This window comes from Penaeus chinensis, chromosome 36 (assembly GCF_019202785.1).
Source record: "Penaeus chinensis breed Huanghai No. 1 chromosome 36, ASM1920278v2, whole genome shotgun sequence".
NCBI classification, from domain to species: domain Eukaryota; kingdom Metazoa; phylum Arthropoda; class Malacostraca; order Decapoda; family Penaeidae; genus Penaeus; species Penaeus chinensis.
The window spans coordinates 28,081,315-28,101,314 of NC_061854.1; the positions used below are offsets into that span (position 1 = coordinate 28,081,315).

A 20,000-nucleotide genomic window follows, 5' to 3' on the forward strand; every position below is an offset into this window, starting at 1 on the left:
ATGTATATATATGTATATATATTTACAAACACATATATATGTACATATATTTATGCATCTATCTCTAAATGTGTACATATATATATATACATATATATATATATCTATATGTATATGCATATATTTATATATATATGTATTTATTTATATATATGTATATATTTATATATGTATATATATTGTAATAATAATCATTACAATATATATATATAACATTACTACCATTATCTTTAGCACACACACACACACGCACACTAACACTAACACACACACACACACATCATTATCGGTGATAAGTTTGTAATGCTGTAAATTATGATACCTATTACTATTCTTTTCTCTGGGTATCTGCGATACCTTGCTTACTGCAACATGACGACAATGATATAGCACTCTGCAATCACCTTTTTTTGGCTTTATCTTTATATATTTTATCATAATTTGTAAGTGTATCATTAATTGCTAGAATCATCTAAGACATGTAACTTGTATAATCATCACCACCCGCGATGAAAATTGTGGAATTTATAAAGATTTAAGAATTGTCATTGGGAAGAAAACTTTCTGGACAGAGCAACAAAAAAATCACGAAGTCTTATGCTCATGAAGCTTATGAAATTGGCCAAGCGAGAAGACGAATAGCATCGTCACTGAAACTCCATACCAGAGGTTATTATAAAGGATTGAGATTCAACACAGAGAAGATTAGAAAATAAACAATTCATAATTCGAAATGTGCGGAGAGTGTTCAGTATCATAACGACATGACGAAGGAGAATACGAGAGAAAGAAAATTCACCTTCGTCGAAATCACTGTAAAAAAAAAAAAAAAAAAAAAAAAAAAAAAAAAAAAAAAATATGATAAAAAAATAGAATATCCTTATCTTTATCATTCCCTCCCCCCCCCCCTTTGCCTCTCCAAGCCCTTAGTCCAAGGTGTCAAAAATGATAATGGCCGCTGACGGTCGCCTTTGTTAGGCAAATTATACGGAGATTTTGTGAGTGTCTGCACAGCCCGCTAATGACCCTGGGTAGAGGTTATGGGCGGGGAATGGAAGGGAGAAGCTGCCTCATCAAAGGAGATAATGAAGATGCTAAGATTAAGGGGTAATAGAAATTTCTTTACGGAAGGGACTGTGTACTTTGAAGAAAAGAAGGAGGGATAATCGGGCAGACAAGGAGGGAAAAATAACTCAGGAATTTGTAGAATACATCAACGTCATTATTGATGGATTGCGACTCTACAAAAAACCCCGTGTGACGTTAGCATTGTCCCTCCATTGAACATGTCGCCTTGGTGTAATCTCCTCTGACGTAAATCATATTTCCGGCCATAAAGTCATCGCCAACCGCACCGACCGAGTCCGTCACGCGACATCGGAGAGCGGGAGGTTCACCAGGCATGGCATCGGCGCTCCGTCTGCGCTTATTGGATTGATCATTTGCCGAAAGGACACGACGCCCGCGCGCTCGTCCTTCTGTCTCATTCCCACTGTTCTATGTGTGTGCGATTGTGGATTCATCTAATATAAACAACTTGAGCAGTTATTTATACATACATATATACACATATATATACATATATATATTATATATATGTGTATATATATGTATACATATGTATAGACATAAATATACATATACATATATGTATACATATGTACATATATATATAAATACATATATATATAATCATTTATATATGTATATATATGTAAATTTATATACATATATATACATACATACATATATATGTATATATTTATGCATGTATTTATATCTACACACATATGTATATGGATAGATAGATATACCTATAAATAAATATATGCGTTTATATGCATATATAAGTATATATTTATACATATATCTATTTATCTATTTATCTATACATACACACACACACAAACATATATATATATATATACATATAATATATATTAAAATATAAAGGAATATACATTTATGATATATTAAATATTAATACACGCAGACACATGCACACACAGACCTATATATATGTATATATATATATATATATATATATATATATATATATATGGACACATCCACAGGCACATATATATAAATATGTGTGCGTGTGTGTACTGTATATATGTTTGTGTTGTATTATTAACATGAACATGGAAAAAATGTCTTAACCTCGACCTATTGCAAGTCGAGCGCGTGCGGCTCAACCAACCACTCGACCCCTTGTTCGCTCCCTGAAGACCTGCAGGACGCCCTCGCGAAGGTAACCTGAGATAAGGCCAGCCTCTGATAAGCGTCCAGGGTGGCGCTGGACCGTGTAATCCCTTGAAACACAGCTTCATGACATCCGTTTGTGGGTCGTTAAAGTAACATGTGTAACAGGATTTTTTTTTTTTTTTTTTTTTTTTTTTTGGGGGGGAGGGGGGTTATGAGCAATCTGTTAAGATCGCAAGGAGTATGATGATGTCTTCGCCACTCAGCATTAATTGAAAATGTACTTATCTATTTGGAAAGAATATATCCCGAAAATATATACACAAATATATGCACTGAGATATACACAGGAATGGCCAACCGATAAAGGATAAAGGCTGCTCATAAGAAATGGTATTTTTTTTTACAGCCGTTGCATTTACATCTCTTTCTTCCTTTTCCTTTTCGTATTTATTGGATCAGGTGAATCCCGTATTTTAAATTTATCTTCCGAATATTTAGTTCTTTTTCACCTTTTACCGATATACTCTACGCAGATAACCGTAACAACATTATCCGAACGAAAATATATAACAAGTTTCGCTCCAAAGTAAAAAAAAACAAAAAACAAGTCGACGAAGATACCCAAGCAAGGCATTCAACCGCAACTGTATCCCTAATACTTTTATTTCGTTGCCGCGTGAACCAAGCTTTCCCAGAGCGGCGCCGAAAAAGAAAGGTGTTGGCATTACTCTCCGACAGAACAAAGACCTTGTACCTTTTTTTATGGATTAGTGTTTAGGTTGGAAATAAAAACATGGGGAGGGAGGGATTTGAACTTGAAATCCCTTCCCTGGTCGCCAGGTCGTATTGCCTGATCATAATGCTTCGGTGTTTTTCAGAAGAAGAGTTGGAGCTGGTTGTAATAGGTGAATAAGTACTGTGTGTGTGTGGCCATCTTTATGCATACACTGACATGATCACACACACACACACACACACACACACACACACACACACACACACACACACACACATACCAATAGCTTCCTGGCCATTGGAATCTTATTATAAGCCAGTTTTCGATTTTACACATATGTGTGTGTGTGTGTGTTTGTGTATGTGAATACATATACAAGTATATATATATATATGAATATATATATATTAATACATATAAATATGAATATATATGGATACATATATACATATATATATTCCGTACACATAGTACATATGTATACTGTATGAGTACATGAATCTGCACATACACACGAGCGCGCACGCCGGAAAAGTCCATAACAATCTCCACGGCGTTTGTAAAACCGCACACACTCCCATCCTGACATGCACTGTCCTTCAGCTGCCTGTTTGTCTCTTTCTCTGCAGTCGCTGGACAACGGCACCTTCAGTCCCCGAGGTCTTGTGGGTAATTGACGCAGAATAAAACGTCGCGGATTGATTGAGAGGCAATTAAGGGCTCCGCGTGCGCTCGTCGGCCCAAGGCCACGCAACCGGCTCTCACGGGAGCTCCTGACAGGTTACAAGGTTGCCCGGCCTCCCCTCTTGGCCATTGCGTCATCGACGTCTCCTGACGCAAAAAATAGGCTCGGTTATGATGGTCACCTCATTATATTAAAATAACAAATCCATCAGGTCACAGGACTGCCACAAGCCACCCAGGGACGACCGGGCAAAGTGTGAGTAATCGCACTGTACCCAGGTCATCACGCCAATCCCCCCCTCCCCCCCTCCCTCCTCGGGCTGCAGCTTCGACGCAGAAAAAGGCTCGCCTGCAGGAGGTCCGGGACTGCCGAGAGGGGCCGTGGGTATGCAAATATGACGAATGACTTCCTCTCTGATCACGACAGAAGCCTTTAGCGGTGTCACAAGTGATGAGTTTCAAACACTTCGTACAAGATTTGTTTCAGCCTTTATTGCCTGAGCGGGCGTTGTTTCAGAAGAGGAAATTGGTGGAACAGGTATATGTTTTACATTTATCAGATGTTACGAAGCATTCTTGCCAATTCCGACCTAAACTCTTATATGCCAAAAGAAAAAAAAAAAAATATTACCAAATCTGCAATCCCCGAAATATATTATTCCACGAAATGGAATATTCCAAATACACAGTACAACTCTAAACTTTGTTAATACGTGTAACCTACCTTATCTTCACGAGATTTAATTTCACAGAAAGATCTAATAAACCCCCAACTGTAACCTGACCTACATCCAACAACCTATTAAAAAAACGACGCAGCCAAAACCGACAACCTCGACCACTACCCGTCGTCCAGTAAATGTCAATTAAGCTACGCAACGACTGTTAGAGAAGTCGATAATGAGCAATTAGCCTTAGTCCCGTAACCGCCCGACGCACTAACGGCAGCGCGCAGGTGGGTTGCCATCTTCTTGCTGAATCACGGAGTCCCTGAGATCAGAAACGCCCACGGGATGCTCCTTCATGCGTCTCTCGGCGATTTCCTGCTCGTTGGAATTTACAATGTGTTGACTAATGCGTTTCTCCGCTCAGATACACAAACGGTCGTAAAGTGGAATCAAGGAAAGGAAATCTCGTGAAGATAAGGTAGGTACTACACGTATTAACAAAGTTTAGAGTTATCAAAAAATTGTTTCATATACATATATATATATATATATATATATATATATATATATATATATGATGGATATGCACCATAAACAAACATATAAGATAAAATATAATAAATTATCTTTTATCCCTTGATACTCAGAACATTTTCTTTCGCATCACGTAAAATCAGAAAGCATTGCGGGTAATCAACAATTCTTTCTTTCACCAGCGCTTGGAAAAAAATGATAATAATGCCCGATTCAATGCCCCCAATCCTTTTTTTTTCTTTTTTCTTTTTTAAGTATCCGAAGAGGAAACGCTAATGTATTTTTGTGGAGAAAAGGGAGAGTTCTCTCTCTCTCTCTCTCTCTCTCTCTCTCTCTCTCTCTCTCTCTCTCTCTCTCTCTCTCTCTCTCTCTCTCTCTCTCTCTCTCTCTCTCTCTCTCTCTCTCTCTCTCTGTATCTTTACCTTATTAATTATTCCTACTGCTTTTGCATCTACATCTATCTAGCTGTCTGTTTTTATTTATCTATATTGTTTGTATGGTTGTATCTATACATGTCTATATATCCTATCTAAATATCTATATACATATTTATATCTCTATCTATCGATCTAAACATCTATATCTATGTATCTATATGTATATCTAACAATCTGTCTATCGTCTATCCATATATCTGTCTATCTATTGATCTATCTCTATATTTCTATCTCCATCTATCTATATATCTGTCTGTACACACACACACACACACAGTATATACATATATGTAAATATATGTGTGTGTGTGTGTGTGTGTGTGTGTGTGTGTGTGTGTGTGTGTGTGTGTGTGTGTGTGTGTGTGTGTGTGTGTGTGTGTGAGGTGATTGGAATCGGAGATAGTGAGAGTGTAAGAGGTTTTAAGAGAGTCCTTCATTATTGGTGTTATTTTTTCTCCCAGCCGCTGCCTTCCTGGAGACCTATGAACTCATCGGCGTCCTTGTCAATGCGACTGTTTTGTTTGTTTGTTTGTCTGTTGCTTTTTTAGAGCTATATGTTAATTGGTTGTGTGTGAATCTAATGGTTTGTCTTTTCCCTTTCTGTTGCATATGTGTGTAATTTTTTATTTAGATTTATCTATTTTCTATTTATTCATTATTTGTGTGTGTTTGTTTGTGTCTTTGTGTGCGCGTGCGTACGTATGTTTGTGTGTTTGTTCGTATGTGTATACACCACAGATTCGCTTAGTATGTCGACATCATCTGTTTCCAAAAGTGCGATTCCCAGGTAGCCTTGTGTACTGTGTGGCCTGAGTACATAATTCGTTCCTGTGTGTATTCAATTAGCTGAGTCTACGCATGTGCGAGCTCATGTCAGTGTATGTGTGTGTGTGTACACATATACACACATGTGGGCGTGATCATCTGTGTGTGTGAATGTGAGTTAACGTGATCAGGCTTGTGTATGTGCGTAACTTTTAGTCCCTGCTGTATGGTTCCGTGCCTATTGCTCTGTGTTTAAGTGCGCGAGATGCTTTGTTTGTCCAAGAAGTATATATGATAATTATGGTCATTAGCTTCAGCATTCTGCCACTTCATATTGATTTAGACAGTTGATATGCGTAAACAAACATACACGCATACAATATGTATATATAAATATATGTATATATATGTATATATAATATGAATACACACGCACACACACGCACACACACACACACACACACACACACACACACACACACACACACACACACACACACACACACACACACACACACATATATATAGATACACAAATATCTATATCTATCTATCTATATATATATGTATATACATGTATATATGTATATGTATATATATATTAATACATATATATATGTATACACATATGCATATATGTATGTATGTATGTGTATACACACATATATGTGTGTGTGTGTGGGGGGGGGGTAATAGACAGATAAATAAATATCGACATAAATATAAAAAATATAGAATATAATACAAATATATATAGATAGATAGATATGTAAACAAGAAGGTATGTAAACAGACAGACAGATAGATCATACACAGGGAAAGAAATAGAGAGAGAGACAGAGACACAAACATATGTATGCTCAGGGAGTAGGAGGAGTTAAAGCATTCTACATTAAGGTTGCATCTTTGTGTACATACACGGCTGGTCTCCTGCGCGCACGTCTGTTTGTGCAATGCGTTCATGCGTAGGTATTCATTCTTGAGCGTGTCTCTGTATGCATTCGCGTGAACACCATCGCCGCCAAGGTTAGCCTCGTTGCTGTAGCATCTTGCAGGAGCCTCATTGGGTCATGACGTCACCTCAGCATTCGACTCTTTCCCCCCTCCATCCTCTCCTCCTCCTCCTCCTCCTCCTCCTCCTCCTCCTCCTCCTCCTCCTCCTCCTCCTCCTCCTCCTCCTCCTCCTCCTCCTCCTCCTCCTCCTGCTTCCCCCTTCTTCCCCCTCGGCTCGCCCTTCCCCTTCTAAGCCCTTAGTTCCAACCTTCCCCCCTTCCCCCGCCCTTCCGTCCAGCCCTTCCCTCCCTCCCCCTTCCCCTCATCCCTCCAACACTTCCATCCAACCCTTCCCAACCCATCCTCCCCGCCTTTCCCTCCAACAATTCCCTCCCTCTACCTCCCCCACCCTGCCCTCCAACCCTTCCCTCCCTCCCCTTCCTCCGCTCTTCCCTCCAACCCTTCCCTCCCTCCCCCTTCCCCTCATCCCTCCAACACTTCCCTCCCTCTCCTTCCCTCCAACCCTTCCCAAACCACCCTCCCCGCCCTTCCCTCCAACACTTCCCTCCCTCTCCTTCCCTACCCCTTCCCCACATCCCTCCAACACTTCCCTCCCTCTCCTTCCCTCCAACACTTCCCTCCCTCTCCTTCCCTCCAACCCTTCCCAAGCCACCCTCCCCGCCCTTCCCTCCAACAATTCCCTCCCTCCACCTCCCCCACCCTTCCCTCCAACCCTTCCCTCCTTCCCCTTCCTCAGCTCTTCCCTCCAACTGTTCCCTTCTTCCCCTTCCCCCACCCTTCCCTCCAACTCTTCCCAACCCCTCTCCCCCCCTTCCCTCCAACCCCTCCCACCCTCCCCTTCCCCTGCCCTTCCCTCCAATCTTTCCCTCCCTCCTCCTTCCCTGCCCTTCCCTCCAACCCCTCCCACCCTCCCCTTCCCCCGCCCTTCCCTCCATAATTTCCCTCCCTCCCCCTTCCCCGCCTGTCCCTTCAACCCTTCCCACCCTCCCCCTCCCCTCCCTTCCCACCCTCCCCTTCCCCCGCCCTTCCCTCCGACCCTTCCCATCCTCCCCCTCCCCTTCCCCCCCCTTCCCTCCAATCTTTCCCTCTCTCCCCCTTCCGCGCCCTTCCCTCCAACCCCTCCCACCCTCCCCTTCCCCCGCCCTTCCCTCCAAACTTCCCTCCCTCCCCCCTCCCCGCCCTTCCCTCCAATTTTTCCCGCCCTTCCCTCCAACCCTTCCCACCCTCCCCCTCCCCCTCCCCTCCCTTCCCACCCTCCCCTTCCCTCCAATCTTTCCCTCCCTCCCCCTTCCGCGCTCATTCCTCCAATCCTTCCCACCCTTCCTCTGACCTCAAGGTCGCAAGGGTCCAACCTCCCTGTATAAGCAGCCGACCATCGTTATTACCAAAGATAATTATCGGCTCAGAAAATAACTTCTCCGGCGTAATCACAACTACAGGTCATTCCGCGATGACATACTGATAAAAATCATTAATAATTACAAGCACAGCGCCGAGACAAACTGGTAACGACGAAGCCAAACAAAAGGCTTTGAGATGTTTATGGGAAGGACAAGAGGCTGGCCGTCCCCTGGGCAGCGAAGGACGTGACAGGCGGTCCGGCGGTCAGCGGGACGGAGCGATGACAGGAGGACCGGGGTGGCGGGGAGAGGGAAGGGTGAAGGTGGGCTGCGGTGGGTGTTCTCTGAAGGTGGGCTGCGGTGGGTGTTCTCTGAAGGTGGGCTGCGGTGGGTGTTCTCTGAAGGTGGGCTGCGGTGGGTGTTCTCTGAAGGTGGGCTTCGGTAGGTGTTCTCTGAAGGGGGGCTGCGGTGGGTGTTCTCTGAAGGTGGGCTGCGGTGGGTGTTCTCTGAAGGTGGGCTTCGGTAGGTGTTCTCTGAAGGGGGGCTGCGGTGGGTGTTCTCTGAAGGGGGGCTGCGGTGGGTGTTCTCTGAAGGGGGGCTTCGGTAGGTATTCTCTTAAAGGGGGCTTCGGTAGGTGTTCCCTGAAGGTGGGCTTCGGTAGGTGTTCTCTGAAGGGGGGTTGCAGTGGGTGCTGAAGACGTTCCGTGAAGGTGGACTACGGTGGGTGGGATGGGTACTCTTTGAAGTCGGGCTGCAGTGGGTGGTGTTGATGTGCAATAGTGGGCTGCGGTGGGTGTTGGAGATGGGATTTGTGAAGGAGGGCTACGGAGGGTGGTGGTAGGTGGGTATGACGCCTGGGTATCGTGGAGGGCGGGAATCATAATTTTTGTTGGGTACAGGTAATGTGAAGAGTGGGTGAGGTTAGTTTTACTGGTATCGCTGGGGTGGGGTACGATGTGGTTTGTGGGCGTTGGGCAGAGCGGATATCATGAAAACTGAATACATCAGCTATTGTGGGAGAAGGTCATAGTCGCTTCTGTGGGGGTAGGGTACGGATAGTCCCTTGGGGGGAGGGGTTAGTTGGGTTTTGTGGAGGTGACGTTAGGACGAAGGATTGGAATGTATGGCATGGACGGTTGGCGCCATTATGACTCAGGTTCCGGATCTTCATTTTCTATTCATGTCTCTTCCTTTATTACTTTGACCTCGCGTTCGTAACGACGAGGGAAATCTAAACAAGAATGAATTAAAGAAAAAAGAAAAGAAAATCGACACAAACGCCATCTCAAATGAAAGTGAAAATCAAGCGTCTTAGATTCTTCTTGTGACACGATCACCGTTATTCATTACGTGTGACATACGCGTGAGAAGAGGATCCGTGACGTCACAAGGAGACAAGTTCCAGGAATTTATTGCGGCGCCTGAATACAAACCTCAAGACCTGCACAACACTGACAAGATAATCGTTCCTTTCTTTTGTGTCTTCACTCTCGATCTCCGCGTAAAGCCTATCTTCTTTGATTGTATATTAACACGGATTGTGTTGTACTGAGTTCGTGAATGTACGTACGTGTGTGTGCGTTTGTGTGTGTGTGTGTCACTATACCAATAATGATGATGATATAAGCAATAGTGATATTAATAATAATGATAATATAATGATAATAATGATACTACCACTAATGATGGTAATAATAATGAAAATAACAATGATATTAATAATGAAAATTACAATGATAATAAGAATAATAACAATAACAGCAACAATAATATCAATAATAATAACATATTATTACTACTATTATTATTATTACTATTATCTTTATTATTATTATAACATTATCATTATTATTATTGTCATCATTATCATTATTACCATTATCAATACTATCATTATTATTTTTATTAAAACTAATACTACTTATACTACTTATACTGATATCAAATGCTAATTCAAAGATAAAACTACAAGGTCTTGCAAATTAATCAAAATTAATGTCTCCCACCAATCATTCGTAAAGGATAAGATGTTTTTTTTTGTTGTGATAGCCTTGTTATGATGAGCTTTAAGCATTATGAATAATTATCGGTGTTTAGCTTCAGCCCCCGAGCAGAAATGTTTATCTTTTTATTTTTTTTATTTTTTTTTTTGTGGATCTATGGAAAGTATAATTTGTACTGTAACTAGAAAAAAAAAAACATATATATGAATACCTAAACACATATGCACATGCGCACGCATAAGTACGCATACGCACACACACATACAAACACGCATGTGCTTACGACGAAAGTCCGTGTGCGTGTGTTGTAATTTGTGTTGTCTTTTCGTCTGCATTTATATATACATACATACATACACACGCATGTATATATCATTGATACTCATTCATTATTAAGGTCAAATTTCAAAACAATTTCAAGATTCCCACGTTGCTTTGCATAGAGCCGATCACTTACCGGCAGTTAGTGTCATTCAAAAGCGAGGACGAAATTAATCATACTCTTAAACACAGGCTAATGGATGCGTAGTCACAGTCGGCCTCTGTCACGCGCACACTTTTCTTTTCGTCTTTCGTTTGGTACTTTTATTTTCATTTTCTGTCTCTTTATTTTATGTTTCTGTGTCTCTTTATTTTCATTTTATGTGTGTCTGCCTGCTTCTTTTTTCCTATCTCATTTTTCTTCATTTTTGTTTCCCGTTTAAAAAAAAAAAAAAAAAAAAAATCGGATTGCATCATTTTCTATTTATGCTGATTATCTTCTTCTTTTTTTCTGTGTATTCTGATTATCCTCATTTTCTGGCTATTCCGTCTCTCTTTGTTCTCAGCTCATTTTTCATCCGTTCATTTCCTCTACTTATCCATCTCCTATTCACTCTCCTCCTCCTCCTCTTCTCCCTCCCCCCCTAACCCCCCCCCCCCCCGCTGACCTTACCCATCTTCCCTCCCTCTGACCTTGGTTATGAATGATTGTGACGTCATTCTCTCTCACGACCCTCTTCCCCTCTTTACTCGATCCTCCGCCTTCCTCCCTCCTTCGCTTGTCTCCTCCTCCTGTTTACTCATGGCGGGGTTTTGGAAAATGAGGGTTTATTTGCAAACGGTATATATATTTCTTACTATATTTGTGGGATTTTGTAGTAAGATATATATATGGTATTTGGTTAATATGTGATCATTCGAAGAGGTATACGTTATTAAATTTTGGGATTATTTCGTTTTACAATGATTTGATTGCAGAAATCAGTAATACCAATAGATTAAGCCTAACTCCAAACGGTGCTTTATATAAATTTCATATAACATACTTTCCATTTCTTTAGATCTCTCTTGCACAAAGCTCCGACTGTTCCTTCCTCACCCTTCGCTTCCACGAAACTCAAGACGTGGTTTTGCAACTCTCTGTCTCTCTATGCCTTACCCATGTGTCACTCATAGCTTTACGCCTCACGTTTCTCCTCTGCGTGTCTCCCTCCTTCGCCACTCCCTCCGTCTGAGAAATTCACTCCTTTACACTCCCTGAACTCCGGGCAAGTTGATTTTTTTCCCCGGTGATCACAACATCCTTCTATTTATTGCCCTTTTGTCAACGTGCACTTTCACCCTGTGGCTGTTTGTCTCCCTAATGGCCACAATTTACCTTAATGGTTTCATTATACGGTTTCCCATGGCGTTCTTGTCCTCCCATTATGTGTTTGTGTGTTTGTTTCTGTCATATTATGTCTGTCTTTGTCCGTGTGTGTCTATCTCTATCTCTCTGTATGTCTGTATCTGTGTCTTTGTGTCTGTGTCTGTCTCTCTCTCTCTCTCTCTGTCTCTCTCTCTGCCTCTCTCTCTCTCTCTCTCTCTCTCTCTCTCTCTCTCTCTCTCTCTCTCTCTCTCTCTCTCTCTCTCTCTCTCTCTCTCTCTCTTTCTCTCTCTCTCTCTCTCTCTCTCTCTCTCTCTCTCTCTCTCTCTCTCTCTCTCTCTCTCTCTCTCTCTCTCTCATTCTTCTTGTTACGTTAAGCAGCATTTCTCCCATCAGTTCTCTTCTCTCAAATATAAACAAAGGTTCCCTCGCGTTCGTCTTCGCCTTCGTCTTCGCCTTCGTCTGATATACGGAATAGCGTTTCGAACATTTTTTTTTTTTACATTGTCGTCCTTTGTTTTTTCCTTCTCCCGGTCAACATTTATATTCTTTCTCAATTATCTTCTTTTCCTTTGTCCTCTTCTTCCTTTCTCTTCGTTAATATCAATTCCTCTGTCTAATCACTGCTGTTTCCGCTACCTCGTCCTTATTTCAGTCTCATATGTTCCTTGGTGTAAATTGATGTATACATAAAGAAGGTAAATATGTGTGTGTGTGTGTTTGTGTGCGTGTGTGCTTATATATATATATATATATATGTATATGATAAATATACATTATATATAATATATGAATATATAATATATATATAATATATATATAATATATATATATAATATATATATATATGTGTTTACATAGACACAAACAAGCACACACACACACACACACACACACACACACACACACACACACACACACACACACACACACACACACACACACACAGACATACACATATATATATATATATATATATAGAGAGAGAGAGAGAAAAAAAAAATATATATATAGAGAGAGAAAGAGATAGAGAGAGAGAGATAGAGAGAGAGATAGAGAGAGAAATAGAGAGAGAAATAGAGAGAAATAGAGAGAGAAATAGAGAGAGAGATAGAGAGAGAGAGATAGAGAGAGAGAGAGAGAGAGAGAGAGAGAGAGAGAGAGAGAGAGAGAGAGAGAGAGAGAGAGAGAGATTACGACAGTGAGAGAAATTACGAAAGTGAGAGCGAAAAAAGAGATTGGTAAACAGACAAACAGAAAGACTGGGATGCGGGGAAATCAGCGAATGACAACTGAGAGACAGATAAACATTTAACCAAACAAGTCCGCAGACAAGTAGATAAGAACCCACGAACGTGTCTACATGTGCGTTTACAGATACATTACCTATCTATCAACGTAACAACAGTACATTTATAAGAGACAGAAGAATGAGGCATCAATCAATTTTCGTTTCCAAGATCCGAAAAAATATCAATCTTTCGCTTCAAAACAATAAATCAGGTCTGACGGCATTTCTTCCCTGGTGGCCTCTTCGTCGCCTGAGTTCCCTAGAGCCCCGCCTCTCGCACTCTGTACTATCATTAATCTCATCCTTACTGATAACTATCTAAACCTATACATGTCCGGGAGATGGATTACCACTTTATTCCATTAGCGTGGTTATATTATTAACGGGGGTTCACTGTATACCCATAAGTGAAGGCCGTTCGCGGTAGTCGAATGCAATTGTGTGTGTGTTTGGGTGCTTGTGTGTGTCTGTGTGTGAGTGTGAGTGTGCGTATTCGTGCGTGCGTGTGAGAGACGGAAGAGCTGGGATTAGTCCTTCAGTTGTGTATAATTAAGTGTACTTAAGGTTCTTGTTATTAGCATAGACTTTCCTCCCTGTGCATTGGCGTATACCATGCTCGCGCTCTTTTATATATATATACACTTTATACATACATACATCTATATATATGTGTGTGTGTGTGTGTACATGTATGTATATAAATTCACGGTTATTTTTACAAGACACCCATGCATATTATTAAATATTTCTACCTACTCATGCAGAGAAAATTAATGCATGAAAGATAATGCACGTAAAGAACACAGTCCTACTAAAAGCAAGTAAACGTAAAAAAACACATCATGTAGAGAGAAATCCCTTCAATATACGCATTCATAAGCAAGCGTTTCATACAGAGAGAGAGAGAGAGAGAGAGAGAGAGAGAGAGAGAGAGAGAGAGAGAGAGAGAGAGAGAGAGAGAGAGAGAGAGAGAGAGAGAGATTGAGAAGGAAAGATAGAGATATTGAGAATGAGAGAGAGCGAGATTAAGAAAGAGAGATGGAAAGAGATATTGAGAAAGAGAGAGAGTGAATAAAAAACAATCGTGCTCCAACCGGGCAGGAAGATATAGCAGCACTCGAGCCTTGTTTACGCAAACTCCCATGTAGAGGGATGCAGGTTTGGCTAAGGTGAAGTTTACAAATTACTCCCTAGTCATGATGGAATGTGTCATGACTTACGCTCACCTTTATTACGCCTCGCCAAGAAAAGGAGGAGGAATTTTGTGGAGATTCGTGGACTCTTTGTTTGTTTGTTTAGTTGATTATTCATTTCATAATATATTTATTCATGGCAATATGTTTGGATGGATAATGTACTTTAGTGTCCTGGCTTTGCAACATTGCGTGGCCTTTTTGCTCTAGATGAAAAAAACAAAAAAGAACAAGAAAATATGATGGAAAAGGATAAATCTGTCTTTTATTATTTAACTCAGAAACCCAAAACAGAAATTATAGATAGATAAAGACAGAAATAGATAAATATAGGTATCGACTGATAGATACAGATATGTACTGTCTCTATATGTATATATATATATATATATATATATATATATGCGTATATATATATGTATATATATACACATATATCTATGTGTATATATATACATATATATATATACATAAATTGTGCACTTTTGGTTGTTTTAGGGAGTTCTATCATAGATGATAATGCAATCCTTCACGAAGTTGGGGCAGATGACGTGATGTCACGATATCCATCTTTTACAGTCTCTAATCTTCCAATACCCATGGCAGAGATCACAGACCACACCATCACCTTGATAGGGAATTTTACTCGTGCTTTGTGGCAGTTGGTCTTTCTCTCTGCTGGTTCTGACTGGAACATTCGAATAAAACTCTCTTGAGCTCCATCTCCAGCATGACCTTTGCCTCATCTTGCGTTTGAACCAAAAGTTAAACATATTAGATGTAAAATTTTGTTACTAACATAGATTTTTTTTCCATGTATGCATATGTATTTCACTAAATTATGTTTGAGTCCTATAGGAACGTAGTTGAAAGGAAGATTTAAGTGAGCTTTACCTTTTCCCAATCCTCTGATGTCCAATTCTTGTGAGCCTTTGCCCAGGCCAGTCGTTGCTGGCTAGTCTTAGCACCTTGGTTGTCCTGCATGCACGGTATCCCATCTCATTTAACTATTTCTAACTGTCGAGGGCTTACAATAGACTGTCTGTGAGAAGAGACAGACTTTCTTTCACACTTTCCTCTTTGATTGGGCTCATGGTTTTCCAAATGATCAAGTTTTCTTTTCACTTTCACTGAAATTTTGGAAACACCCCCATTCTTGGTTATATCCCATTGGCTAAAAAACGATTCTTGGAGATAACCTGCAATAGCAGAAACAAGTCCACTTCATTCAGATCCTTCCCTTTACCCATGGTGCTTCAGTAGGCAGTCTTGAGTCGATTTGCACGGTAGAAGGGTTAGATTTAGTCAATGGTAGCAGTGCATGTACATTCGCGTGTTATGAGAAAACAGCTGGAAACCGGAAGTCTGGGAACAGTGTTAAAGGTCAGATATCAGTTGTGACACTTGTGAGGAATAAGGGAATGCTTGCAAACTTCTAAAATATGGAAATTTTGGCTTGACATAACTTTTTCTTCTTAATTAATTTAGCAAGATTCTAAATACTACGTAGAATAAACAATAAATAGGCGTGGTCCTTTTCATTGTATATACTCTACAGAACTCACAGGGAGAAATAAAGCACAATATCCGTCCCTAGTTTCAATAATTATATCAGTACCGCATATATATGTATGTTAGTAGGTACGTGTGTGTGTGTGTGTGTATGTGTGTGTGTGTGTGTGTGTGTGTGTGTGTGTGTGTGTGTGTTTGTGTGTGTGTGTGTGCGTGTGTGTGTGTCTGTGTATGTCTGTCTGTCTGTGTCTGTATATATATATATAGAGAGAGAGAGAGAGAAGACAGAGAAACAGAGAGAGAGAGAGAGAGAGAGAGAGAGAGAGAGAGAGAGAGAGAGAGAGAGAGAGAGAGAGAGAGAGAGAGAGAGAGAGAGACAGACATAGAGAGAGAGGGAGAGAGAGAGAGAGAGAGAGACAGAGAGAGAGAGAGAGAGAGAGAGAGAGAGAGAGAGATCGTAAAGCGGTATTTTTGAGCACTGATTCATTCAAGGACAACAAATCATGATTTTTTAAAGCCATTTCCGCCGATTCGCCTCAGTGAAGAAATTCTTGAGATTTTCCTCTTCATCTTCCTCTTCTTAACCAAGTAAATATCTCAGAATTGCTTTTAATTTGTTTACATGTTGCGTTGCCAAGGAGACAGACAATATGTGTATGTTTTTTTTTTTTTAAGAATAATGTGTAAAGAAAACAAGAAAATAAAAGAATGTTAATTAAAAGATAAAAGACGATAACAAACATTTATATAATGAAAATGAAACGAAAAACGACGAATATTGATGATAAAATAAAAATCATCTTAAAATGATGTTAATTCTAAGGGTGATGGTGATGATAATAATGATAAATATACCGATTATAACAACGAAAATATTGATAACAGTAATAATAACAATAATAATAATAGTAATAATTATAATGATAATAATGATAATGATGATAATAATAATGATAATGATAATAATGTAATGATAATAGTAAAGATAATAGGATGATAATTACATTAACAACAACAATAACGACGAGAATGATAAAAATGGAATAATAAGAATAATCGTAATAACAATATTTAAAATAACAATAACAGCAACAACGAACAACAACCACAACGATAATAACAATAGTAATAATAATGATAATAACGGTAATAATGGTAATAATAATCATAATACTAATGATAATGATATAACTTCACCAAGAACAAGAAAAAAAAAAACTGCAACAAACAAAACAATAACAACAACGACAGTTATAGTATCATTAATGATAGTGACTATAACAAATATGGAAATATGTCTGTTAACATTTATTGAAATTGCCACCTTTATGCTTGTATGATATCATTCGTAACCTTAATTTCGTTATTTTTTTCAGGTTATTTATGGATATAATTATAATCTTATTATCTCCATTATTCCCATTATTTGTTTTTATTATTATGGTCGGCATCAGCGTCCTTCCAGAGATCAGATCATCTGTGAGACGACGTTAAGAAGGCCTTCGGCGTTTGGATAGAAAGTATATATATACATACATATATATATATATATATATATATATATCTAACACATACATACACATGTGCATGTGTGTGTTATCTGTGCATGTGCGTGTGTGTGTGTGTGTGTGTGTGTGTGTGTGTGTGTGTGCGTGTGTGTGTGTGTGTGTGTGTGTGTGTGTGTGTGTGTGTGTGTACATATATATATATATATATATATATTTATATTTATATTTATATATGTATGTATGTATGTATGTATATATATTATGATTATCATGATGGGCTAGTCAGCTTCAGCAATTGCAAGAAAGGGCGCATAGGTATGTGCAATCACAAAATCCCGACTAGCCCGTCTCAGCCAGCTGAAGTGTGTACAGGAGCTTCAAGCTGGGGTTGGAAAGGATCTTTTCATCCCGCGGTAAAGAATGTGTTTTCCTATACAGCCATGACAAGGGTATCCAGAATATGATAATGGAAATGAAAATGATAGAGAGATAAATAGATAGACAGATACATAGATAGATAAATGGATGAATAGATAGATTAGATAGATATAGGTATCGTGTGTATGTGTGTGTGTGTGTGTGTGTGTGTGTGTGTGTGTGTGTGTGTGTGTGTGTGTGTGTGTGCATGTGTGTTATCACATCCTTACAACATAACCTGTATTGTTAAAAGCAATGTGTGATTTAAACTTATATCCCATAAATATCACCGGTACCGCTTGCGCTGTTCTTCCCTTAGTGACGTATCTTTTAGCCAAGGAGAGTACCGTTTGCGTGGTGGGCTTCGAAGACACCCTAACACAACACACCCTTCGTGGATACCTCAATGACAACTTATTTCCAAAAGTGACTTCACACCCTTCTTCCTCGCACCTTTACCCACCCTTATCCAAGCACTTCGTTAAACGTTCCTTGCCACACTTTTTAGATTTGTTCTTTTGCAAAGCGTTTATTTCTTCTCCGTGATGCTATTTAAACCGGCTTAAGGAGACTTGATATGGATCGTGTAATTGTGTGTACACATGTCCTGTAAATGTTGAAGACTATGTATGTATATATATACATATACATATTAATAGAATATATGAATAAATACATACATTTGTATATGTATGTATTTTATTTGTATGTATGTGTGTATGGATGTATGCATGTATGCAGGTATGTATGTGTTTTTTTTCTTTCTTTCTACCCCCCCCCCCCTCTCTCTCTCTATCTATGTGTGTGTTTGTGCGCGCGCGCACACACACACACACACACACACACACACACACACACACACACACACACACACACAAACACATAAATATATATATATATATATATATATATATACATATATACATATATACATATATGTACATACGCATTAATTATCTTATATTTAGTTATCTATCTATCTATCTACATCTATTTATCTCTCTCTCTCTCTCTATATATATATATATATACATATATATACCTATACAGAGCATCGTATACACGGAACAACGTCGTAATTGAAAATGATAATGTGCCTAACGATGAGACGCGCAATTATAATCCATCGCAAGCCAAGACGAATGATGCTTGAAGGACCATTATAGACAATGATCAGCCTCTATGACACCATAATCAGATGTAATTTTCATAACCAAAACGTCAACAATATATATAGTTTTCTTAATTGCTACGAACGGCGAAGTTAACCACGACTTTCCGACCATTACATCTTCTTCGTCAACCGTGATGTAAAACCTACCATTTTAAAAGATTATTCCCTAATCAAATCAATGCAGACATAGTACTTCCCTTTGCATGTTATGCCACTAGCACTAAAAGAACACGTCTTTTGCTTCATCACATATAATTATGTGAATTAAGCCTTGTTTTAGGTTTACTGCGCGCGCTCGTAGGTAGATGGCGTTCGTGTAGAATAAACAAAGATTCATTTTTTGTTATTTTCTGTTTTGTTTTTGTTCCTTGGAAGAATATAACATTTAGATAATGTTATGTAGACGGGGGGGGGGGGGGTAGGGAATGAATCTGCGGCTGGTAATTATTTAGTGATATTAATGATTTTCACGACCTTCGCAGTGGGAAATGTAAGTGACGATGCAAAAAACTGAAGGGCTTTCAATTTCAAAGGGAAATGCTACAAAATGAATGAAATTAGATAAAACACCAAGAATATCTGTTTTTGTCAGTCAGTTAATGATTACAGGTCACCTGTAAAAGTCATTTTCAAAGTCATTTTCAAAAAAGGATCTGATACTACCGCAGGTAAAATGCAAAATATGCGTCCTCCACACAAACAATGTAAGTTCATCTTCCTGGCGAACAATTTAAGTTTACAGTGTACACAATATTAGCCTTTCTTTTGTACTAGTATAATACAAAATTACCTTTATATTAGTGTACAATATATGTCAATATTACATTGGTAAGTATCCCAACGCTGGTAACACTGCATTTTATCCTTTGTTTAGTCACGTGACCTTGCG

The 20,000-nt window shown here is 39.4% G+C and overlaps 2 protein-coding genes across 2 annotated transcripts in view; one reads left to right on the top strand and one right to left on the bottom strand.

The window, feature by feature from the left end:
• Window positions 1-2,194: 2,194 nt before the first annotated feature.
• Window positions 2,195-11,813, bottom strand: LOC125044903 (putative uncharacterized protein ENSP00000383309). The gene is made up of 6 exons (XM_047641865.1): window positions 11,810-11,813; window positions 9,820-9,901; window positions 8,611-9,325; window positions 4,572-4,671; window positions 3,225-3,234; window positions 2,195-2,327 (listed from the first exon to the last, which is right to left on the bottom strand). The coding sequence occupies exons 1-6, from the start codon at window positions 11,811-11,813 to the stop codon at window positions 2,195-2,197; spliced, it is 1,044 nt and encodes a 347-aa protein (XP_047497821.1).
• Window positions 11,814-13,104: 1,291 nt separating this feature from the next.
• The window catches only part of LOC125044904 (genetic suppressor element 1-like), a gene marked incomplete at its 5' end in the record, with an annotated part of 31,486 nt that continues 24,590 nt past the window's right edge, over window positions 13,105-20,000 (top strand). The window contains 8 exons of the mRNA XM_047641866.1: window positions 13,105-13,217; window positions 13,520-13,583; window positions 14,224-14,277; window positions 14,456-14,465; window positions 15,080-15,148; window positions 15,441-15,472; window positions 15,709-15,906; window positions 16,316-16,363. Of these exons, the coding sequence (XP_047497822.1) occupies window positions 13,105-13,217; window positions 13,520-13,583; window positions 14,224-14,277; window positions 14,456-14,465; window positions 15,080-15,148; window positions 15,441-15,472; window positions 15,709-15,906; window positions 16,316-16,363 (588 nt within the window). The remainder of the gene's footprint in view (window positions 13,218-13,519; window positions 13,584-14,223; window positions 14,278-14,455; window positions 14,466-15,079; window positions 15,149-15,440; window positions 15,473-15,708; window positions 15,907-16,315; window positions 16,364-20,000) is intronic.